Source organism: Mytilus edulis, chromosome 12 (genome assembly GCF_963676685.1).
Source record: "Mytilus edulis chromosome 12, xbMytEdul2.2, whole genome shotgun sequence".
Taxonomy (NCBI): domain Eukaryota; kingdom Metazoa; phylum Mollusca; class Bivalvia; order Mytilida; family Mytilidae; genus Mytilus; species Mytilus edulis.
Window position 1 is genome coordinate 76,785,569 of NC_092355.1, and position 26,428 is coordinate 76,811,996.

Below are 26,428 nucleotides of genomic sequence, written 5' to 3' on the forward strand. Positions count from 1 at the left end.
TACAAGATATTAGAGCAACACATAGGTAGATATATTCCCTAATTGGAATTCAATTCGAAATAAGAACCACAATTAAAAAAAACAAGACATTGAACGTATTATCTGAGACTGAAGTCAATGTCATGTGTTAATTATTGTGTTGAGATGTGCTCTTTTAAAATTTATTTTAACTGATTTGCAATCCATTTTTATTTTGTGTTATTACATTACAGTCCCAGGTTAGCGAGAGTGTTGAGCGCAGAAAACCATGTCTGTCTTAGGTTGTAAGGTTTGTTATTTGAATAGTTTAAATATTTCATGTTGAGGTCTTTTCTGCTCCCCCTTCCCCCTTATTTGTGTTGGCCCTAATTAGACATATAACTACTTATACCTGTTTTAATGAACTAACATCCTGTATTTTTAAGATTTTGTATAATACTAAAACATGTAAGATAAAGGCCTATGCGTGATCACAAACAGTGTTGGTTGATAAGGAAAATGCAACAACGATGAATACATACTGTAATACTAAGTGTGATGCAGCAAGTAATAATGTGAATTTCCATGCATTTATAAGAAAAGATAGCTATATACATATACATCAAAGATAATAGTCATTGCTATATTAAAATATCCTTAAAGTGAAATTTCATTATGGGTAAACTAAAGAGCAAGTTAAAATATCTAAAACAAGAGGCTCTCGAGAGCCTGAATCGCTCACCTGAATTTTTTTGGTTTAATCTCTCATCAATGATTATTTTGGCTTTTCAATTTATTTAAATGTTCTTTGAATCGTCCTATTTTCTTCAAAAGCAAAAAAAAATCATTTTCTCCTATGTTCTATTTTAGCCATAGGAGCTATGTTTCTTGACATACAAGGAAATGAAATATAAAATTTATACTAGATACTCTGAAACTCTGAAACTCATTTAGCATAAGTTTGGCTGAAATTGATACAGCAGTTTCATAAGAGAAGATTTTTTAAAGTAAGTCAACATGATGAACAAATTGTGAAAAAAGTCTTTAAAGGGCAATAACTCCTAAAGAGGTCAATTGACAATTTTGGTCAAATTGACTTATTTGTAGATCTTACTTTGCTTATCATATTTGCTGTTTACAGTTTATCTTTATCTATAATAATATTCAAGATAATGACCAAAAACTGCAAAATTTCCTTAAAATTACCAATTAAGTGGCAGCAACCCAACAATTGGATGTTTGATTCATCTGAAAATTTCAGGGCTGATAGATATTGACCTAATGAACATTTTTACTCCTGTCAGATTTGCTCTTAATGCTTTCGTTTTTGAGATATAAGCCAAAAACTGCATTTGACCCCTATGTTCTATTTTAAGTAACGGCGGCCATGTTTTTTGACGGATCAAAAATCAAAGCACACACTTTGTGCAGGATAATCTAAGGAACAACCATGCTAAGTTTTAACCAAATCCATTCAGTAGTTTCAGAGAAGAAGATTTTTTAAAGTTAGCAAATATGATGAACAAATTGTGAAAAATTGTCATTAAAGGACAATAACCCCTTAAGGGGTCAATTGACAATTTTGGTTATATTAACTTATTTGTAGATCTTACTTTGCTGATCGTTTTTGCTGTTTACAGTTTATCTTTATCTATAATAATATTCAAGATAATGACCAAAAACTGCAAAATTTCCTTAAAATTACCAATTAAGTGGCAGCAACCCAACAATTGGATGTTTGATTCATCTGAAAATTTCAGGGCTGATAGATATTGACCTAATGAACATTTTTACTTCATGTCAGATTTGCTCTTAATGCTTTCGTTTTTGAGATATAAGCCAAAAACTGCATTTGACCCCTATGTTCTATTTTAAGTAACGGCGGCCATGTTTTTTGACGGATCAAAAATCAAAGCACACACTTTGTGCAGGATAATCTAAGGAACAACCATGCTAAGTTTTAACCAAATCCATTCAGTAGTTTCAGAGGAGAAGATTTTTTAAAGTTAGCAAATATGATGAACAAATTGTGAAAAATTGTCATTAAAGGACAATAACCCCTTAAGGGGTCAATTGACAATTTTGGTCATATTAACTTATTTGTAGATCTTACTTTGCTGATCTTTTTTGCTGTTTACAGTTTATCTTTATCTATAATAATATTCAAGATAATGACCAAAAACTGCAAAATTTCCTTAAAATTACCAATTAAGTGGCAGCAACCCAACAATGGTTTGTTTGATTCATCTGAAAATTTCAGGGCTGATAGATCTTGACCTAATGAACATTTTTACCCTGTCAGATTTGCTCTAAATGCTTTCGTTTTTGAGATATAAGCCAAAAACTGCATTTGACCCCTATGTTCTATTTTAAGTAACAGCGGCCATGTTTTTTGACGGATCAAAAATCGAAGCGCACATTTTGTGCAGGATATACTAAGGAACAATCATGTTAAGTTTCATTCAAATCCATTCAGTAGTTTCAGAGGAGAAGATGTTTGAAAAATTGTTAACGACGACGACGACGTCGACGACGACGACGTCGACGACGACGACGGACGCCAAGTGATGAGAAAAGCTCACATGGCCTTTTAGGCCAGGTGAGCTAATAAATACATATATACATACATAAAAAACTATTTGATAAGGCTGAGTTTTCATGGTATTTGTATACAAGTACAAAATATGTACACACATATCAATTATCTATATCATCTATACAAGATGAATGACTCACGCGTCTATACCGAACAAAAAAGTGTCTCATTTCTCTATATGACTAATGACTAATACTTCTAAATTTCTTAACAATTGAATTTATTTATATGCGACTAAACCAAATAATCGAGTGTCTAATTTATCTATTGGACTAATGACTAAAACTTCTGATTTTTTTCACAATTAAATGTATTAACATGCGACTATACCAAATAATCTAGTGTCTAAGTTGTCTATATGACTAATGATTAAGGCTTTTAAATTTCTCAACAATGAAATGTATTTACATGCGATTATACCAAATAATCAAGTTTCTCATGAGAAAAAAAAAAAAATTAAGTGATCAATTCGTACAAAGGGATGCACCGCTACTCCAAAAAGAGGCAACAGATCTTCCATTTGGTAGGACTGAAGAAAAGAGCCCAACCTTGATTAGATTTTAAAATATAGAAAACTAAAATATGCTATCAAAAATGTCTTAACATTAAAGAGCTAGCATTTACAATAACAGATTACTTCCAATTTAGATTTATTTATTTATTGATAATTCAGATTAATTCATGGTATAATTTTTCAGTAAGTCCTTTCTAGATTTCAGTTTTGTTTTTTTTTTACCATTAACTTTGTATACTTGATATTAAGACCATTGTTTTGAAATGAAAACATTAATAAACTAAAATATCACTACCTATTCGAAGGAGAGAAAAACATTTTTTTCAAGTAACCCATTCGTTCAAAGGGATGCACTGTTACATTAAAAAAGGCAATGTTGAATTATTTTATTTACCATAAACTTTGTATACATTTTGAAAACCAGAATGTGTATATAGTACTCGGATGCCTCAATCGCTCTTTTTATGTTTAGTGAAACAGAAAATTTTGATCAAAAACTCTAATTTGGCATTACATTGAGACAGATAATAGCATAGGGTACCTGTGCACTAAGATTCAAGTTGATTGAATTTCAACTTCTACAAAAACTGCCTCAACAAAAAACTGAAACAATGAAGCATGACAGACAGACGGACGAATGCACGGACGACTACACCCAAAGACTGGAAAACATAATGCCTCTCTTCCATCGTAGATTGGACATCATCAGATATCATTTTACATCTAAATGCATTAATGGAATATCAGATCTGCTATTTCTAGTGCATTCACTATCCAGGATCCAACATTGATTGAATTTTTCAGGATATCATGAATATTAATATTGTTTGAATGTTTGATAGATAAATTGCTATGTTTGATACGTTTTTATTTTGTATCTAGTCTGATAGGTCCATTTCATACAGTATTCACTTGTGTAGATTCGGGAAATAAAGTATATTTTTTATATATTTTACAAAAAAGTGTCCGTCGTTTCTCACATGTTCCTATGTATTTGAAATTCTACTGGTCGTTATGTAGGTTGTGTTTTAACGTCTTGATTATATTTAAGTAATTCTTCTGTAGACGTATTTTGTAATCTGGAACATCTTCTAATCCTAAAAATATAAATGTCTGTTAGAAATAGTCCATTCTGAAATTTGGTGAAATATTTTACATCTAAGTAACTATTCTTTCATATTAAATATATATTTATCTTTTGAGTTTATATGCCTAATTCTAATATATTTGTATGTCTTCTTCCTCTATGATCATCTATGCGGTTTTCGGTAACCTTCTAAAATAGAAGGCTATATATAAGTTATTTTTTTTAGAGGCAATTGATTGGTAAGGTCATTGTACATTTGATATGAAATTATACCTTTATCAAAGTTACGAAATGTATGTTTCAGCCCGTATTAACATTTGTTAACATGTTTAAGGTAACATAAGACATAAGACATAAGACATTTTATTTCACTAAAGCCCCCACATGGGGTATGTTAGTACAACATTTTTTAACAAACTATAAAAGTATGAACACATTTACATATTTACATTAAAACATGGTTAACAAAGGTGCAATAATAGTATATATAATTAATACAGATATTTGACAGGAAGTACAAAATATAGTAACATGATTAAGCACATGAATTAAAAGGTTTTAATAACACTTTTACAAAATTTTGCTATTCCAGTAAGTCTGAATAAATCTGATGTATTCATCAATTCTTTAAATTTTAAAACATTTGGGTTTTTACATATATCTAAAGGTAAAAATTTAGCTCTAGCATTGTTGAAAAAGGTACATTTGAATAAGTAATGGAACTCATCACCAAGTTCATTAGCATTACAAAGATTACAATGTCTTTCAGATCTATCAATATTAAAAAACAGGTTTTTTGACCATTTTTGCACATTGTTATTCTCTGTTTTAGAAGATACAATATATAATATATAAGCAAACCTCATACAATTCTTTGTAAAGCTATCATCCATTAATAAATGTTTAAATGAGATCAATTAGTGGTTGAACTTAGTTGTTTTGCAAAGTTTTTTGCTGTTCAGGTTTTGGTGCGATTGCTTTTAGTGTGTGTTTGGGATTAATTATTAATGACATGTGTTTGCTTTTGTATGATATATTTTTCTTATCCTTTTAAGGTTTTTTGCAAAGCTATATAACGATTGCTAACAATTTTTAGTATATGGGTTGGTCAATGGCAATGAAAATCAGTAATCTCATGGATGATTGAGGCAAACTTTGTCTAAAATTTATGGATTGACTTTGAAAAAGATGCCTATTGACAAAAAGCTTAAGATGGACGACTACGTGCATCGGGCAATACAGACTGGAGTTATTGACAAGCATTGAAACTATTAGAGATAAAAAAAAATACCAATCATATCAAATTCCAAGATCAATTAAAAATGCAAAAAATGAAAAGCTCAGACACCTAAAAAAGGATACAATTGTTTTATTTCTGACTTGGTATAGGCATTTCCTTATTTAAAATATAGTGGATTATATACCTAGCTAAACTTCTAATTTGTATGTCAGTGGCATACCATTCCATTATATTGATATGAGTGAGCAAAACAAACAGACATCAGAGGTGGAAATGTCAAAAATTGATACGCAGCAATAAGTACCACTCTACGAAATGATTTTCGACTTCATATCTCTCTTTCTAAACTTTTGCAATTGATGATGTTAAATCATACAGATGCATCAGAATATGTAAATGTTAAATTAACATGCCTCGGAGAACAGTTATGTTAAATCATACAGATGCATCAGAATATGTGAATGCTAAATAAACATGCCTCGGAGAACAATGATGTTAAATCTTACAGATGCATCAGAATATGTGAATGCTAAATTAACATGCCTCGGAGAACAGTGATGTTTAATCATACAGATGCATCAGAATATGTGAATGTTAAATTAACATGCCTCGGAGAACAGTGATGTTAAATCATACAGATGCATTAGAATATGTGAATGCTAAATTAACATGCCTCGGAGAACAGTGATGTTAAATCATACAGATGCATTAGAATATGTGAATGCTAAATTAACATGCCTCGGAGAACAGTGATGTTAAATCATACAGATGCATCAGAATATGTGAATGCTAAATAAACATGCCTCGGAGAACAGTTATGTTAAATCATACAGATGCATCAGAATATGTGAATGCTAAATAAACATGCCTCGGAGAACAGTGATGTTAAATCATACAGATGCATCAGAATATGTGAATGCTAAATAAACATGCCTCGGAGAACAGTGATGTTAAATCATACAGATGCATCAGAATATGTGAATGCTAAATTAACATGCCTCGGAGAACAGTTATGTTAAATCATACAGATGCATCAGAATATGTGAATGCTAAATAAACATGCCTCGGAGAACAGTTATGTTAAATCATACAGATGCATTAGAATATGTGAATGCTAAATTAACATGCCTCGGAGAACAGTGATGTTTAATCATACAGATGCATCAGAATATGTAAATGTTAAATTAACATGCCTCGGAGAACAGTTATGTTAAATCATACAGATGCATCAGAATATGTGAATGCTAAATAAACATGCCTCGGAGAACAGTTATGTTAAATCATACAGATGCATTAGAATATGTGAATGCTAAATAAACATGCCTCGGAGAACAGTTATGTTAAATCATACAGATGCATTAGAATATGTGAATGCTAAATTAACATGCCTCGGAGAACAGTGATGTTTAATCATACAGATGCATTAGAATATGTGAATGCTAAATAAACATGCCTCGGAGAACAGTTATGTTAAATCATACAGATGCATCAGAATATGTGAATGCTAAATAAACATGCCTCGGAGAACAGTTATGTTAAATCATACAGATGCATTAGAATATGTGAATGCTAAATTAACATGCCTCGGAGAACAGTGATGTTTAATCATACAGATGCATCAGAATATGTAAATGTTAAATTAACATGCCTCGGAGAACAGTGATGTTTAATCATACAGATGCATCAGAATATGTAAATGTTAAATTAACATGCCTCGGAGAACAGTTATGTTAAATCATACAGATGCATTAGAATATGTGAATGCTAAATTAACATGCCTCGGAGAACAATGATGTTTAATCATACAGATGCATTAGAATATGTAAATGTTAAATTAACATGCCTCGGAGAACAGTTATGTTAAATCATACAGATGCATTAGAATATGTGAATGCTAAATTAACATGCCTCGGAGAACAGTGATGTTTAATCATACAGATGCATCAGAATATGTGAATGTTAAATTAACATGCCTCGGAGAACAGTGATGTTAAATCATACAGATGCATTAGAATATGTGAATGTTAAATTAACATGCCTCGGAGAACAGTTATGTTAAATCATACAGATGCATCAGAATATGTGAATGTTAAATTAACATGCATCGGAGAACAGTGATGTTAAATCATACAGATGCATTAGAATATGTGAATGCTAAATTAACATGCCTCGGAGAACAGTGATGTTTAATCATACAGATGCATCAGAATATGTGAATGTTAAATTAACATGCCTCGGAGAACAGTGATGTTAAATCATACAGATGCATCAGAATATGTAAATGTTAAATTAACATGCCTCGGAGAACAGTTATATTTAATCATACAGATGCATCAGAATATGTAAATGTTAAATTAACATGCCTCGGAGAACAGTTATGTTAAATCATACAGATGCATCAGAATATGTAAATGTTAAATTAACATGCCTCGGAGAACAGTTATGTTAAATCATACAGATGCATTAGAATATGTGAATGTTAAATTAACATGCCTCGGAGAACAGTGATGTTTAATCATACAGATGCATCAGAATATGTAAATGTTAAATTAACATGCCTCGGAGAACAGTTATATTTAATCATACAGATGCATCAGAATATGTAAATGTTAAATTAACATGCCTCGGAGAACAGTGATGTTAAATCATACAGATGCATTAGAATATGTGAATGCTAAATTAACATGCCTCGGGAAAGTGATGTTAAATCATACAGATGCATCAGAATATGTGAATGTTAAATTAACATGCCTCGGAAAACCTTGATGTTAAATCATACAGATGCATCAGAATATGTGAATGTTAAATTAACATGCCTCGGAGAACAGTGATGTTAAATCTTACAGATGCATTAGAATATGTGAATGCTAAATTAACATGCCTCGGAGAACAGTGATGTTAAATCATACAGATGCATCAGAATATGTGAATGCTAAATTAACATGCCTCGGAGAACAGTTATGTTAAATCATACAGATGCATTAGAATATGTGAATGCTAAATTAACATGCCTCGGAGAACAGTGATGTTAAATCATACAGATGCATCAGAATATGTGAATGCTAAATTAACATGCCTCGGAGAACAGTTATGTTAAATCATACAGATGCATTAGAATATGTGAATGCTAAATTAACATGCCTCGGAGAACCTTGATGTTAAATCATACAGATGCATTAGAATATGTGAATGCTAAATTAACATGCCTCGGAGAACAGTTATGTTAAATCATACAGATGCATCAGAATATGTGAATGCTAAATTAACATGCCGAATGAATGCTAAATTAACATGCCTCGGAGAACAGTTATGTTAAATCATACAGATGCATTAGAATATGTGAATGCTAAATTAACATGCCTCGGAAAACCTTGATGTTAAATCATACAGATGCATCAGAATATGTAAATGTTAAATTAACATGCCTCGGAGAACAGTTATGTTAAATCATACAGATGCATTAGAATATGTGAATGCTAAATTAACATGCCTCGGAGAACAGTGATGTTAAATCATACAGATGCATCAGAATATGTGAATGCTAAATTAACATGCCTCGGGAAAGTGATGTTAAATCATACAGATGCATTAGAATATGTAAATGTTAAATTAACATGCCTCGGAGAACAGTTATGTTAAATCATACAGATGCATTAGAATATGTGAATGCTAAATTAACATGCCTCGGAAAACCTTGATGTTAAATCATACAGATGCATCAGAATATGTAAATGTTAAATTAACATGCCTCGGAGAACAGTTATGTTAAATCATACAGATGCATCAGAATATGTGAATGCTAAATTAACATGCCTCGGAGAACAGTTATGTTAAATCATACAGATGCATTAGAATATGTGAATGCTAAATTAACATGCCTCGGAGAACAATGATGTTAAATCATACAGATGCATCAGAATATGTGAATGCTAAATTAACATGCCTCGGAGAACAATGATGTTAAATCTTACAGATGCATCAGAATATGTGAATGTTAAATTAACATGCCTCGGAGAACAGTGATGTTAAATCATACAGATGCATCAGAAAATGTGAATGCTAAATTAACATGCCTCGGAGAACAGTTATATTAAATCATACAGATGCATCAGAATATGTAAATGTTAAATTAACATGCCTCGGAGAACAGTGATGTTAAATCATACAGATGCATTAGAATATGTGAATGCTAAATTAACATGCATCGGAGAACAGCTATGTTAATTAATACAGATGCATTAGAATATGTGAATGCTAAATTAACATGCCTCAGAGAACAGTGATGTTAAACAGTCATCAAAATATGTGAATGTTAAATTAACATGCATCGGAGAACAGTTATGTTAAACAGTAATCCAAAGTAATATTTGTATGAGGTTTATGGGTTCATTGTTTCACATATGGCTATTTTTGACTAATTATTCCTTCAAATTGAAAACTTTATTTCCATTCATTAATTGCAAGTTGCTATTTGTGGAATATAACAAGTTTGTCAACTTTGACCTTTGAACTTGGATATATCATCAGCCCTTGATATGACCATTATTTTAGACTAAATGTTTACAAAACGTTACATTTTTCCGAAACTAAATATTTTCGAGCCCAGGAATATATTACTTAAGCTGCATTTAGCAAAACCTCTTTTGGTCCCTAATGTTCTGCATTTTAGTATTTTAGTTGGCCTTTTTAACTGTTTTGATGCGAGCGTCAGTAAGTAGTATTTTGTAGACAAATCGCGTGCATTCGTACAAAATATTAATCTTTGTTACTATTACATGTATGATGAGGTTATTTAAAGTGTTAGAACATTCATATAACTGGTCGTTTAAAAATTAGGTGACGTCTAAGGGACAATTGGGGACCATACCAATCCGCTACTGTGTGCTGCCTTAACACATGAATCTTTTATTATATAATTATAGTGTTTTTAGCAGTAATGAGATAATATAGATAACACAACATTGGCTACCAGGGGGTAGAAGAAAACAATTGGTAAGAAAATTATTCAACAATGTGATAGTGCAAACAAATATTTTATTTACAAGGATTTTAGTTCCCGCATCATTGTAAATATAACAATATTTGATAAGACTGTCAACAAAGTGAGAAGGTTAAGCGCTATAAAACCAACTTAAATCCACCATTCTCTACATTTGAAAATACCTATACCAAGTCAGGAATATGACAGTTCTTGTCCCTTCGTTTTTGATCTGTTTTGTCTTTTGATTTTACCATGTGATTATGGACTTTCCAATTAAATTTTCGTCTCAGTTTAGTATTTTTGTGATTTGACTTTTTGCTATATTCATATATTCGTATTTTTATATTTAGTGAAAACTCTAAGATTATGTAAATTATGGCTTGACTAACAGATGCAGCTGACAAACGAGATTACGAATCCAACATGTTCAATTCCAGTTACAACAGTTTAAAAAAAAAAGACATTTAATAGCATAGGTTCATTTCATTTAGCTTTAATTTTTGATAGATACTATGCACACATACAGATCATACCTATTTTTGAACTTTGACTTTTATTCTCCGACTCTTTTTTCAAACTGTTTGCGAGTTCGTTGTAACCACATTCTGCTAATACATCAATAAAGACATTGTTGGTTGTACCTCCCCTTTCTATCACTATATCTAGCAATGTTTTGGTCTGCTCATCTTGACTTTTGTTATGTTGAATGCAGTGTCTGTCTTTAACTGATATTACCAAGTGTGTAATCATTCGATCCAATATATTGCTTATGTCCAATCTTTGCTGCACGATGTAGTCATATTTATCTCCGATGGTGCCTGAAATCAAATAAGATAACACTTTTAATAAGATATATTTCACAACTGTTATTTTATCCTAATTTTTTTTTTTATCATACTGGTTTTTTTTTCTGAGACCATTTTGTACATACTGCATATAATTGTTTCATACGATATATTATAAAAATTACGCAGATGTTGTTAATCATTGCAAATGAAACAACTTTGTATATTTAGTCTTTTTTTAGTTATATCTTTGTTTTTTTATCGTACTTTTATATGGCCTTCATAAGTTAGAGCATATGGTTGAAAAATGGCTGATGAAGTGTTAGTTGCTTGACGGTTTGTGGTAACAGAGAGCATGATAGGGATGCATGCATAGCCGGAAATTATGCAAGTCTTTCCCAGTTTGAAAGTTTTTTAACAGTAATTTTGCTTTTCAGATTTTAATAAATACTAAAGAAAAACAAGGCAATATATTTTATTGAGGTTAATCCTAATTGAAGAGATTATCATATAATTCAAACTGTTGTCATATATCTTAAAGCTTTTTCAAACTTCTATAAAATATAATTCTTATGAATTGCATTAGACAGAATGACAGTTTGTGTTTTTTAAATTTTATTTGTATTGCCTAACTTATATAACACGTGCAAATATCCTGCATGTTTCAAACAAGACTAATTACTGCTATTTATTTCAAATGCACCATTTTATGCTGGTGGACGTTTCGACCCCGAGGGTATCACCAGCCCATTATTCAACACTTCGGTGTTGACATGAATATCAATAATGTGGTCATTTTTTTTTTAATTTCCTGTTTACAAAATCATAAATTTATCGAAAAAACTAAGGATTTTCTTATCCCAGGAGTAGATTACCTTAGCCGTATTTGGCACAACCTTTTGGAATTTTGGATCATCAATGCTCTTCAACTTTGTCCTTTTTTTGCTTTATGAATATTGTGAAATGTGCATCACTATAAATGAGTCTTATGTAGACGAAACGTGTGTCTGGGGTACTAAATTATAATCCTTGTTATCGTTTTTTAAATTTTATATGTAAAACATTGATCAAATTCTGAAATTAAAAAAAAGGATATCTGAATTATGTTTATTTTTGAATGATGTACATTTTTTGGACAAATTAAATTCGCGTATATTTGAATAGCATCTTATTCTTCAATTGATTATACAGTAAAATTAGTATTTTTTTTTCAAATTGAAGAAATAATGAATTACAAATAAAAATTACGAAATTAACACATACTTTGATGGTCACACTTCTGTTCCTGTAAAAAGAATAACATATTTAAAAACACACTTATATTTTTTTCAATAATCTATGAATACCACTTCATAATAAGATTGGTATTGATCTTATGTGTTTTTGTTTTTACTGTCTCATTGAAATATATCAATACATATATTAGTTACCTAGATGACACTAGTGGTTATATTGTAGCAATGAAATAGACGGGTGTTTATAAAGATACAGGGCGGATTTTTACATTTTGTATGCATCGCAATTTTCCATTTATTTCTAGTAATTCCATGTCAATTTTCAAACTATTCAGACATTAATTGACTATAATCATGATAATTGATATAAGGAGGAAAGTTAAAGACTGGCCATATTTCACGAAATGTATATCATAGCACTTTGACAACATTAAAAAGCCATGCTAAATGTGTTTGAAAAAAAATATATTCCCAATTTGCCACCATCAATATTCTATTACATCTCTATAAAATCTCTACAAATAGAAATGATGCATATAAATTGTTACCCCATTTTACAGAAGATCTGTACATGCAGTAATACTTGTAATTTGTATTGATAATTGGATACATCATTCTATATAATTTACAAATGAAGACTTATTTGTTAAATATTAAGATGATGTCCACTAAAATGAAACAGTTTCTTATGTTTTTAGAAATAATGTCAGTTAGACTGGTCCTTTTTGTGTCAAGTCTTAATCCTGAGGCAGCTTCAGAACTTTTTAGTGGCTGAAATAATTTACAAAATGTTAGTCAAATGGTCACCATTACCTGCTTTAGAAACCACAATGTTAAAACATTTAAAATCATATTACAATTCATGCGTTAGTTTAAGCATAAATAACAAATGGAACAATGTGACAATTTACTCCGTTGTATATTTGCACGTTTTGATATGGACATTTAGATACCAGAGTAGAGACTGTAAAATATCTGATTTGCTATACGGTATGCTAAGTGAAGATCTTTAGAAAGTGATTGTTTGTTAAGATACTCAGACTATTATTGAACTATACTGTTACAACTTCTTACAGTTTCCTGAATAATGCTGGTCTGAGAGATGCGTTCTATGTCAGGTGTTACATCTGAGGCAGCTTTACAACTCTTGGGTGGCTGAAATGATTTACAAAATATTTGTAAAAGGTTCACTAGTGTCTGCATTAGAAACCAGAACGTCAAAACATTTAAAGCATAGCACAATACATGTGCAATGATAATGCGAATGTCAAATGTAATTATGATTAGGAGACTAAAATAATTTACAAAAAAAGTCATACATGTGCAATTATAAAATAAATATAGGAAAATGACGGTATATTTGATAGGAGCAGATATGTAGCCTTGTAACATGCCACATAGATAATCAGATTAAATGTCTCCATTTTGACCAGACATTGTATTTGATTTAGACACCATGAACAGCCTGACAGACTCCCTCCTTTGTCGATGGTTATACTGTCTGTCGGAAGACCCTTCTGTGGATTCTTTGTGAAATAAAGGCTAAAGTTTATGTTGATACCAGAGGAAATATAAAACTTAATTAAAATAAAAAGCTTGAATTTTATCAAATTAATGAACAAAACAAAAAGATTAGTAAAATGACTATTTAAAAAAAGAAGATGTGGTATGATTGCCAATGATGTCAATTTAACAGGTTGAATGCTCAATGTTAGAAAATTACTTTCATTTAAAAATGCAAATTCAACCACAAATAAAAAGAAGTATCAATATAAATAAATAACACATTAATACTGGTACATTTCATAATAGTAACTAGATATCATTGAGATGGGAGCCATCTCTGTGGGCCCCGCTGTCAATAATGTGGGGTAAATAAGTTGTATGGATAATCTGATATGAAGCATTATTTGAAGTTATTACATAGTCTCATGTGTGATTTTATTCTAAGATTTTAAGTTAAAACTGATAAATATTCTCAACTTACTTTCATAGTATAATAGTGATATGACTGCATGATGTGAATTCATTGTTGACTACTCTAAGGTGACTTCTGGATATATGGATTGATGTTTGAACAATATGTTTAAAGGTGCTGCCCAATTGATATTTGTCACATATTTTTAGAATTATGCCTTCAATATATTATGACCCACCAAAAAAGAATGCCAATTAAATGTTAAAAAATGGAAAATTGCTGAGGGACTTCAACTTTTTGAAAAATATGGATTTTACTTAAAGAAAAATATAACACAAAGAAGCAAATTATAACTATCAGGAAAATTGTGGAAGAAAATTTGTAAAAAAACTTATACACAATATTGCTTAATTAGTTTACAATTGAAGATCAGCAAAAACTTGGAAATGATCACTGTAAGGAGATCTTGCAAACAGTAATAATAATCTATAATAATATAATAATAAACATTTGTTAGCGATGGACAGACCAACAGACAGACAGACCTTTGACCTAGGAAGTTGTACATCCATCATGACACACCCTCTGGTGTTGGTTAAAATGGATGTCAAGTATAATATTTGAAATCATAACGGTTCTCAAGATATAGAGCGGACACGATCTTCACCACAGGACACAGGGTTGTCAACTGAAACCAAAGTTATTTTGACCTTGACCTTTGACCTAGGAAGTTGTACATACATCATGACACGCCCTCTGGTGGTGGTTAAAATGGATGTCAAGTATAAACTTTGAAATCATAACAGTTCTCAAGATATAGAGCGGACACGGTCTTCACCAAAGGACACAGGGTTGTCAACTGAAACCAAAGTTTTTGACCTTGACCTTTGACCTAGGAAGTTGTACATACATCATGACACGCCCTCTGGTGGTGGTTAAAATGGATGTCAAGTATAAACTTTGAAATCATAACGGTTCTCAAGATATAGAGCGGACACAGTCTTCACCAAAGGACACAGGGTTGTCAACTGAAACCAAAGTTTTTGACCTTGACCTTTGACCTAGGAAGTTGTACATACATCATGACACACCCTCTGGTGTTGGTTAAAATGGATGTCAAGTATAAACTTTGAAATCATTACGGTTCTCAAGATATAGAGCGGACACAAAGTTAAAGTGTTACGGACGGACGGACAGACTGATCACTATAGGGCGACCCGCCTTAGGCGGGGCCCTAATTATTCAATTTGTAATTGATATACCCTTTCATACAAGGTTACAATTTTTAATTTTTACTGGAAGTTTTGTTTAGTAGTTAGTAGTAGATATCATGGTTTTAACTATTTATGAAATGCTACATGAGCACAAATGAATACTCTAGTCTACTAATGCCAGGCCTCTACAATAACTTTTTTTTCAACTTGTCCTGTAGGACAAGTACATACCAAAATTTACTTGTCCGAATGAAATTGTTACTTGTCCAATTTTTTTTTATTAAAAACAACCTTTTTACATGTTTAGTTGATTAAAGGAGCAAAACGAATTTAAATAATATAACAGAATTTGATGTATTTTTTTTTTAAATACTTTTCAAAAATATGAGTCAAGTACAACTGCGAAACTAGTCAAATCACAGGAATTAGGTTCTAGTTTCCATCAAAGCTAGTCTCATCAGACTCTTAATCATGAGGCACCATCTGAAATGCCTGTACACTCATTGGATTTGTATTCTGTTTGGTTTTTTTAAGTTAAAAAAAGGGTATTCAAATGCAATCAATAAAAAGAAGAAGATAAGCCATTATAAGGTCTGATTGCCAATGAGACAACTCTCTGCAAAAGACCAAATGGCACAGAAATTAACAACTATAGGTCACCATATTGCAAGTATTGTTTTTTTTCTACTTATGATCACATATGATATTGTAGCAATGAAATAGACGGGTGTTTATAAAGATACAGGGCGGATTTTTACATTTTGTATGCATCGCAATTTTCCATTTATTTCTAGTAATTCCATGTCAATTTTCAAACTATTCAGACATTAATTGACTATAATCATGATAATTGATATAAGGAGGAAAGTTAAAGACTGGCCATATTTCACGAAATGTATATCATAGCACTTTGACAACATTAAAAAGCCATGCTAAATGTGTTTGAAAAAAAATATATTCCCAATTTGCCACCATCAATATTCTGAGGGACTTCAACTTTTTGAAAAATATGGATTTTACTTAAAGAAAAATATAACACAAAGAAGCAAATTATAACTATCAGGAAAATTGTGGAAGAAAATTTGTAAAAAAACTTATACACAATATTGCTTAATTAGTTTACAATTGAAGATCAGCAAAAACTTGGAAATGATCACTGTAAGGAGATCTTGCAAACAGTAATAATAATCTATAATAATATAATAATAAACATTTGTTAGCGATGGACAGACCAACAGACAGACAGACCTTTGACCTAGGAAGTTGTACATCCATCATGACACACCCTCTGGTGTTGGTTAAAATGGATGTCAAGTATAATATTTGAAATCATAACGGTTCTCAAGATATAGAGCGGACACGATCTTCACCACAGGACACAGGGTTGTCAACTGAAACCAAAGTTATTTTGACCTTGACCTTTGACCTAGGAAGTTGTACATACATCATGACACGCCCTCTGGTGGTGGTTAAAATGGATGTCAAGTATAAACTTTGAAATCATAACAGTTCTCAAGATATAGAGCGGACACGGTCTTCACCAAAGGACACAGGGTTGTCAACTGAAACCAAAGTTTTTGACCTTGACCTTTGACCTAGGAAGTTGTACATACATCATGACACGCCCTCTGGTGGTGGTTAAAATGGATGTCAAGTATAAACTTTGAAATCATAACGGTTCTCAAGATATAGAGCGGACACAGTCTTCACCAAAGGACACAGGGTTGTCAACTGAAACCAAAGTTTTTGACCTTGACCTTTGACCTAGGAAGTTGTACATACATCATGACACACCCTCTGGTGTTGGTTAAAATGGATGTCAAGTATAAACTTTGAAATCATTACGGTTCTCAAGATATAGAGCGGACACAAAGTTAAAGTGTTACGGACGGACGGACAGACTGATCACTATAGGGCGACCCGCCTTAGGCGGGGCCCTAATTATTCAATTTGTAATTGATATACCCTTTCATACAAGGTTACAATTTTTAATTTTTACTGGAAGTTTTGTTTAGTAGTTAGTAGTAGATATCATGGTTTTAACTATTTATGAAATGCTACATGAGCACAAATGAATACTCTAGTCTACTAATGCCAGGCCTCTACAATAACTTTTTTTTCAACTTGTCCTGTAGGACAAGTACATACCAAAATTTACTTGTCCGAATGAAATTGTTACTTGTCCAATTTTTTTTTATTAAAAACAACCTTTTTACATGTTTAGTTGATTAAAGGAGCAAAACGAATTTAAATAATATAACAGAATTTGATGTATTTTTTTTTTAAATACTTTTCAAAAATATGAGTCAAGTACAACTGCGAAACTAGTCAAATCACAGGAATTAGGTTCTAGTTTCCATCAAAGCTAGTCTCATCAGACTCTTAATCATGAGGCACCATCTGAAATGCCTGTACACTCATTGGATTTGTATTCTGTTTGGTTTTTTTAAGTTAAAAAAAGGGTATTCAAATGCAATCAATAAAAAGAAGAAGATAAGCCATTATAAGGTCTGATTGCCAATGAGACAACTCTCTGCAAAAGACCAAATGGCACAGAAATTAACAACTATAGGTCACCATATTGCAAGTATTGTTTTTTTTCTACTTATGATCACATATGATTTTGTGAATTTTATGGTAAATAAAAAAAATATTTTTGTGAAAAAATTACTGGTATGGTATTTATTTTAAGGAACAGAATAAGGTAGCAAAATGAGGTACTGATTTGTCTTGGTCCCGAAATGTCTCCTGTCTTGTCAAACTGTCTATCAATCATGTCTACTAAATATGTCTCCTACGGTGCCAAACTGTCTCTCAAACGATTGGAGCTGAATCTTTCGAGGTGACGAACTGTCCTGTAAAGTTACCTAATCTACAAAGCGCATCATTGATTCGGATCAGTAAGACTGGTTTCCGAGAATAGTATACCTTTTACCTGTTAAAAAGTACCTGACAGTTAAATTATCGATTGAAAGTAAACATGTTGAAGAAAAAGGTTTTGCATTTGAATAAACATAATACAGAAACATGTCAAATTAATATTTGTTTTCTTGTTTTTTGTTTATAATAAATTACTTTGTTCATCAAAGTTGGATTAAATTTATTTTCTGTGAATAATTGTACTTGTCCCGACAGACAAGCTTGATACAGCTTTTACTTGTCCGACCTATTTTCCCTCTGGTACAGGACAAGCGTTATTGTCGAGGCCTGCTTGCACTCATCTAATGAGGTAATTAATTGAAATCCAATGCGAGAATAGCTTTTATAAAAGACATCTTGAATACCAAATAAAAATAAAGGGTTAAAAATAAGGACTATGCAGTATGGGCTTTGTTCATTGTTGTAGCTATATATAGGTCGTACAGTGACCTATAGTTGTTAATTTCTGTGTCATTTGGTCTCGTGTGAAGAGTTGTCTTATTGACAATCATACCATATCTTCTTTATTTTTATTAATACAAAAAATATTTTCTTGTAACATGCTCAGAAGGGATGCTAAAAACAAACATCCTATCTACCATCAACATTAAACTGCTGTTAAATGCATTATTAATATGTTACTTTCTGTTGAAATATTGATAAGGTAAGCTGTGTTTTTTTTTTCATTTTTTACTTACACTTGGTAGATCTGACCATTCATCAATGAACCTGTGGGTTGTTATACACGTCTCACAGTAATATTCTGCTCCCTGCTCAATACAGAAGCCATTTTGACCTATTACAAGCCCTGGTTTGGTAAGTCCACATTCCCATTTTTTCTCAAATTCTACATTTGACATCTTGAATTTAGCACTTATAATCTTGTTTATTTCCCCTGTCACAAAGTTGGCTATGTTTTTGTAAACGCCTCTTTTAATTTCGTTCCCAAATTCCAAAACCTGAATAAGAATAAGACTGGGAAATGTCATTACAAGTAATTTTCTTAATTTTTCTGTTTTCTGTATCTCAAAAACAGCAGTGCCTTTGAACAGGGCAATTTGTCTTTTGTTCTCTCCCTTGTCAACCACTGTTGCAACTGCATACATTCTGCTTAGTGAGGCAATCAAATGATTCATTACATGTGGTGGTAGAAACCTAAATTTGAAACACAACCACATGGATCTTTTACCAATATCTTCTGTAACATTGAACATTTTATAAATGTCACAATAAGGTTCTGCTTTAATCATGCAAGGTACATAGTAGAAGGGATTTTCATCAGCACCCTCTAATTGGTTTGGACGTATAATTATATCAAATTTCTCCATTACATTCAGGATATAGTCTTTATGATCATACAAAATGGTTGTCTCTTTTTTAAATATATCTTCTAAAACCTCATTATTCAATTTCCCTGTATTGTAAAATTCATTCCACTTTTTTTGATTTGTAGTACTAGCTTGAAATTTCTCTGCTGTAACAATACATTTAAAAGCATCAGCCAGCCATTGTGTATCTAAAATTATATAATCTGAGTGATCCTTGAAATAAACTAAAGCTCTGAGTTCATGATGAAATTCCAGAAATAATTTCAGTTCTTTCTCACTTAAAGGCTCTAGTGTATTAATTGAAATGTCCTTAATTTTCTGATAGGAAATGATAGGCGACTCTTTCTTCTTTTCTTGAAGTTGTTGTTCCAGTTGAATGAATTTTAACGGATATTCTTTGTTCCAGGTTTTCATTCCTTTAGCTAAGCTTAGAATGTTTTGTCGTATCTGCTGGAATACACTGCATTCATCGTCTTTATTGGAAATGAAGTATTCAAGCCTTATATGACCACGTTCATCATCTGCTAGTTCATTGGTGTACTTTAACAGGTTTTTTCTGCAGGCGATTTCAATCTTTTTCTTATAAAATAGAACATGAAAAAATCTTGAAATTGAAAGGCAGTTGCTGCATCTGTATGTTATAAAAATAATACAAGTGTCCATCATTTCATATAATATCTTTTTTTATTATTAATTAGCTACTCTCTAGAACACGTATGAACAAGGGTAAACATAATAGCTGTAATGGTACAACATAAGGCTAAACATGAATATTTGTCTAATTACGTAAAACTAAAGGCTCTTAAGAGCCTGTGTGGCTCACCTTGGTCTATATGCATATCAAACAAAGAAAACAGATCGTCAGATGGATTCATGACAAAATTGTGTTTTGGTGATGGTGATGTGTTTGGAGTTCTTGCTTTACTGAACATTCTTGCTACTTACAATTTGTCTATCTATAATGAACTTGGCCCTTTAATTCCTGAGGAAAATATTTTGTAAAAAAATTAAATAATGAAAATTGTTAAAAATTTACTATAAAAGGCAATAACTCCTTAAGAGGTCAACTGATCATGCTTGTCTTATTTGTAGATCTTACTTTGCTGAAAATTATTGCAGTTTACAGTTTATCTCTATCTATAATACACTACTGCAGACCAAACCATTAAAATTCCATTAAAATACCATTAACAAACCATTAAATCTCATGAATCCATTAAAATCGCCCATTACTTTTTGTCAGAAAATAATTAATAGTTTTGTAAAATATGCCATTAAAATAAAGATTAATGGCAAGCATCAATGAAATTTCCATTACTTTTTCATTAATTTTACTGAAATATTTCTCTCTTCATGATAATGGGCATTAAGATAATGATGGGCATTATTTTTCTGTAGAGAAAAAAGTAACGCCCATGAAAGTGATAAATAATATCAAACTAATGGCCATTAAATTAAATCAAATCAATGTTATGACTTCTGTTATTTTTAATGGTCATTTATTAGTTCAAGACCTATATAAGGACCCATTACTTTACATAACTTATATATTAATGCCCATTACTTGACATGATTTAAATGTTATTATTTTAATGACCATTAACCAACCTTATTTATAAATCAATGTTTATTACTTTACATGATTTTATATTAATAAATAAAATTGAGAAAGGAAATGGTGAATATGTCAAAGCGACAACCACCCGACCATAGAGCAAACAACAGCCGAAGGCAACCAATGGGTCTTCAATGTAGCGAGAATTCCCGCACCCGTAGGTGTCCTTCAGCTGGCCCCTAAAATATGCATAATAGTACAGTGACAATGGACGTCACACACTCCATAATCTAGTATAATATAAGAGCATAAACCTTAAGCACGGGGAGGCACTCTACTGTCTCCACACGGCACTAAAGACAAACTCTGTAAAAAATAAAATTGAGAAAGGAAATGGTGAATATGTCAAAGCGACAACCACCCGACCATAGAGCAAACAACAGCCGAAGGCAACCAATGGGTCTTCAATGTAGCGAGAATTCCCGCACCCGTAGGTGTCCTTCAGCTGGCCCCTAAAATATGCATAATAGTACAGTGACAATGGACGTCAAATGCAAATTTCATGTCTTTTCCATACTCCTAGCTATAGCTGATAGGTTCTTTATTACTATGTAAGATTTTATGTTTGCTGTCCTTTCCACAGTACCAAAGTTTGAAACCAGGGTCAAACACTGGATCTGCAAATGTTTCTATGCATGCATGAGAGTTATAACTTGAACTTGAGCGTTAATGATGAAGGAAATTACTTATTTGTCCAAAAAAAAAAAAATTTCAGAAGAAACCTTCACTTCTTTTTCAAGAAGCAAGATTCCAATAAAAAAAACTATACCCACAAACCGATCACAAAACGCCGTCTCAATATGATCAGCTCAAATACGACAAGCTTTTTAGAAAAGCTATTACTTGTAAGGTTGATCGCAAATTAACTGGCCACCCGCTGATTGATACTTCGACACAAAGTTTGTGTAGATTAGATTGAAACAACAGCAGGGGTCCAGTTTAGATCGGACAGAATATATTTGGAAAATGGATTAAACTCTGTAAATTTTGACAAACCCGAAATTCCGGATAATAATAATCGAACGTTCCGGAAATTCTGGTCCATTGTTTTTAATATTTTATATTCGCCGGATGTGACGTTTCTTGGAAATTATGGGATACAATTTTGAAAGCAGAATACAGAAGCAAAATAAATATTTGCCAACCTCAAATGGAATCGTATCTTATTATATCATTTCTTTTTGATATTTCTGGAAATATTTTGCATCAATAAGCACAAAAAAGGTAGGACTTTGTAATAATGTGAAATTATTAGCCGGCAATAAAGATTGCATGCAAATGTTGAGTCTCAAAGTTCCCCCCAAAATTTGCTCCCAAAGTCCAGACGTTATAACATCATAGGAAGGTGTCCCCAAAAAAATAGCTTTGCAAGACGTCATTATTATTTGGACTAGTGTACACCTTGCAAGGTTTCCATGCCTGTCAGACAGTTTTCACTTGACCTCGACCTCATTTCATGGATTTGTGATTAGGGTTAAGTTTTCGTGGTAATGTCCATATCACTGGCAGGCCTTGTGTCATCTGACTTTGATCATATTTTCATGATACTGTGATCAAAATTGGGTTTTTGTGTTTTGGTCTATTTTTAAAGAGGGAGTCGGACAGCACTTTAAATTGGACCCAACCATGCATAAATTTGAATATTTCCATTAATTGCTCATGTTATCTTTCTAAAATAACCACCACTGATCAAATTCAATTAGAAGAGCCTTCTATCCCCTACAGTCCCTATAAGTAATTCAGCAGTGCCTTCCGACCCCCCCTTTTTACAATTAATAATGGAACCCTAATATATTATACATGAATTATAATTACTTAATGAAATGATTGTAAGGTGTATATATTTGACTCAGGCAGGATTCATGATCATCTGCTTTAATATGCATATGCTAATCGTGTAAATCATCAGGCCATTAAAGTAACAAACCAGCCATTAAAGTACAAACCAGCCAATAAAGAAGAAATGATCCATCGATTGAGATAATAATGGCCGTTACATTCTTTTATAGATGTATCATTACTTTTTCATGCCAAATTTAATGGTTATTTTTTAATGCCCACTATTATGACTATCTAGTCGTTTTAACTGCCATTAAAATGCAGGAATGGCCATTAAAAATACCATAAAAATAATGGTGCTATTAATAACGGTTACATTTTAATAATGCCCATTAAAATTTTGAAAACAGAATTCATGCCCATTAACTGTTATAAAATAGAAATTAATGGCCATTATCTGGTAAATGCATGCCCATTAATATATTTATGAAAAAATTAAGTGCTTATAATTAATGGTCATTATTCCAAGTTTCGTGGTTTTATTTAATGGTTAATATTCATTTTTTTAATGGCAAGACGATCAATTTAATGGCAATTTACCACATTGAATGTAACCGTAATTGATAGACCTAATTTAATGGGTATTATCACAGTAGTGATAGTATTCAAGATAATAACCAATAAAGGGCTGTGCTTTAGCGCATGATACACCCGTTGCTCTTTTAACTTGTCTTTTATGCTTTAAATGAATTTATATAATCAACTAGAAATATATATACAAATCAAAAGGGATGTTACATTAATATATTCACCAAAGTTTCATAAAATCCCCCTTTTTTAAGTATAAAAATTCATTACTTAAGAAAACGTACAATCTAAAATTTATAAAAATGGAAAGGGAGCTTATGTCAATAGATATAAACAATTTATCAAAGTTGCATAAAATTTTGTGAAAGTGTTAGTTATTGTCCCAAAATTGGAAAATCCCCCGATTTTTAAGCATAAAAATTCATAACACGGAAATGTAAAATCTGAAATTTATAAAAATTGAAAGGGAGCTTACATCAGTAGATACAAACAATTCACCAAAGTTTCATGGACATTGGTGAAAGCCTTTTTGAGTTATTGTCCGAAGTGTTGAAAATCCCCCTTTTTTATGAATAAAGCCCCATAAATCCAAAACTTAAAATCTGAAATTTATATGAATTGAAAGGGAGCTTACATAAATAGTTATAAACAATTCACCAAAGTTTCATGGACATTGGTGAAAGCCTTTTTGAGTTATTGTCCGAAGTGTTGAAAATCCCCCTTTTTTTAAGAATAAAGCCCCATAAATCTAAAACTTAAAATCTGAAATTTATTAAAATTGAAAGGGAGCTTACATCAATAGATATAAACAATTCACCAAAGTTTCATGGACATTGGTGAAAGCCTTCTTGAGTTATTGTCCGAAGTGTTGAAAATCCCCCCTTTTTTATGAATAAAGCCCCATAAATCCAAAACTTAAAATCTGAAATTAAAAAAAAAATGAAAGGTTAGCTTACGTCAATAGATATAAACAATTCACTTAAGTTTCATGGAAATTCGTGAAAGTGTTTTTGAGTTATTGTCCGAATTGTGGGCGACGGACGGACGGACAGACGGACGGATGGACAACGGTATACCATTATACGTCCCGTCTAAAAGACGGGCGTATAAAAACGGCAAAATTTCCTTAATAATTACTAATTGGGGGCAGCAACAACAACAACCAGTTAAAAAATTTCAGGGCAGATAGATATTGACTTAATAACAATTTAACACCTTGTCAAATTTGCTCTAAATGCTTTGATTTCAAAGTTATAAGCCAAAATCTACATTTTACCCTGATTTTACCCTATTTATAGCCATGGTGGCCATCTTGGTTGGTTGGCCGGGTCACCGGACACATTTTTTAAATTATATACCCTAATAATTATTGTGGCTAAGTTTGGTTAAGTTTGGCCCAGAGGAGAAGATTTTTGTAAAAGATTAAATAAATTTACGAAAAATTGGTTAAAAAATGACTATGAAGGCCGGGCAATAACTCCTTCAGGAGTCAACTGACCATTTTGATCATGTTGACTTATTTGTAGATCTTACTTTGCTGAACATTATTGCAGTCTACAGTTTATCTCTATCTATTATTATATTGAAGGTATTAAGAAGTAATTGTAACAGGATGCTGTGACGAAGTCTCCCAAACAAAGCTCCCATGACTCGCCATTTATATGGTCCCATGTTCATTTGATTTGATTTTTTGTCCAATACAAGAATATATATGGCTTACGGGTGGGGATCTCCACCATTTACAAGTATTCAAACAGAAGAGGGTGGTGGTAACCCCCAGAGACTTTACCTACATTTCATTTGATTTGTTTTATTGTCCCATACAAGAATATATGTGGTTTAGGGGTGGGGATGTTGACCGTTTACAAGTTTTCAAACAAGAGGGGGTGGGGTGACCCCCTCGGGACTTCCCTTTATTTCATTTCATTTGTTTTATTGTCCCCTACAAGAATAAATATGGTTTAGGGGTGGGGATCTGGATCATTTACAAGATAATAGCACATTCTCAAATTGAACGGGGTGGGGGCAACCCCCAGGAACTTCCATTTAATTTCATTTGATTAGCTTTATTGTCCCATACAAGTATATATATGGTTTAGGGGTGGGGATGTTGACCGTTTACAAAGTTTTCAAACAAGAGGGGGTGGGGTGACTCCCTTGGGACTTCCCTTTTATTTCATTTCATTTGTTTTATTGTCCCCTAAAAGAATATATATGGTTTAGGGGTGGGGATCTTGACCGTTTACAAGATAATAGTACATTCTCAAATTGGATGGGGTGGGGGTGACCCCCAGGAACTTCCATTTAATTTCATTTGATTAGTTTTATTGTCCCATACAAGAATATATATGGTTTAGGGGTGGGGATGTTGACTGTTTACAAGTTTTCAAACAAGAGGGGGTGGGGTGAGCCCCTAGGGACATCACTTTTATTTCATTTCATTTGTTTTATTGTCCCCTACAAGAATATATATGGTTTAGGGGTGGGGATCTGGACTGTTTACAAGATAATAGCACATTCTCAAATTGAACGGGGTGGGGATGACCCCCGGGGACTTCCCTTTAATTTCATTTGATTTGTTTTATCGTCCCATTCAAGAATATATATGGTTTAGGGGTGGGGATCTAAACTGTTTACAAGATAAAAGCATATTCTCAAATTGAAGGGGGTG

General features: G+C 32.1%; 1 protein-coding gene across 1 annotated transcript in view; it reads right to left on the minus strand.

Moving 5' to 3' along the window:
- Nucleotides 1-3,458: 3,458 nt before the first annotated feature.
- The window catches only part of LOC139497852 (uncharacterized), an 81,454-nt gene continuing 58,484 nt past the window's right edge, over nt 3,459-26,428 (minus strand). The window contains exons 7-12 of the mRNA XM_071286092.1: nt 19,146-20,354; nt 13,471-13,551; nt 13,087-13,167; nt 12,425-12,446; nt 10,910-11,194; nt 3,459-4,165 (exon numbers count right to left, since the gene is read on the minus strand). Coding sequence (XP_071142193.1) covers nt 4,071-4,165; nt 10,910-11,194; nt 12,425-12,446; nt 13,087-13,167; nt 13,471-13,551; nt 19,146-20,354 — 1,773 coding nt within the window. The 3' untranslated portion in view covers nt 3,459-4,070. The remainder of the gene's footprint in view (nt 4,166-10,909; nt 11,195-12,424; nt 12,447-13,086; nt 13,168-13,470; nt 13,552-19,145; nt 20,355-26,428) is intronic.